Source organism: Phytophthora parasitica, assembly GCF_000247585.1.
Source record: "Phytophthora parasitica INRA-310 unplaced genomic scaffold supercont2.155, whole genome shotgun sequence".
NCBI lineage: Eukaryota > Oomycota > Peronosporomycetes > Peronosporales > Peronosporaceae > Phytophthora > Phytophthora nicotianae.
Genome location: NW_008649141.1, coordinates 10,918 through 11,534, shown reverse-complemented (window position 1 = coordinate 11,534; position 617 = coordinate 10,918). Strand labels below are relative to the sequence as shown.

At 43.1% G+C, this 617-nt stretch overlaps 1 protein-coding gene across 1 annotated transcript; it reads right to left on the bottom strand.

The window, feature by feature from the left end:
• Positions 1-97: 97 nt before the first annotated feature.
• On the bottom strand, positions 98-470 carry PPTG_24675 (hypothetical protein; the record flags this gene model as incomplete). The annotated part of the gene is made up of 2 exons (XM_008918195.1): positions 98-130; positions 168-470. The coding sequence occupies 2 exons, from the start codon at positions 468-470 to the stop codon at positions 98-100; spliced, it is 336 nt and encodes a 111-aa protein (XP_008916443.1).
• Positions 471-617: the final 147 nt, after the last annotated feature.

Genomic DNA, 617 nt, shown 5'->3' with positions numbered 1-617 from the left:
TCCACGATGATAACTCCCCAATGAACACTATCCAAATTCAACGGCAAAATCACGAATGGTGTCTCCGATAGCCACTGTTTTTGCTGACTTGGCCAAATCAACAGCGAAGACAGCCCAATAGCTCCTTTAACTGTGTCAGTGATCAACTGTATCCCCATGCTGATTACTGCGTCATTCAGCATTGCGATGCGAGGAACTACAGCAGCTACATCCATAAAATTGACGAAAGTGGACCCCGACTTGCACTTCAAAGTTGTCATCAGAGAGAAACGTGAATATTTCTGAAGCACGTCTTCATCCAACGCTCGGTGAACCTTTGCAGCTTCTGAATGAAGTAACCCACTTGTTTTCACCTCTAAGGAAAAATATTCAACCGGATGGGCTTGAACGAGGCGCCAATCTTGGTTCAGCCACTTAACATCTTTGATATAGCCTCTGGCCTTTGCCTTGGGTGTGTAAAAATTCTCCATTCTGTTTAAGAAAGTGCTGTAAGTTCAATACACAAAGGAGTTAGTAGTGCACTAATTTGTACAACCTTACATCTGTAAAAGTGCCCTTAACTCATGAAGGGCACCCTTAACTCATCAATATGAAAAATTCCCACCTGTGTAGAACGA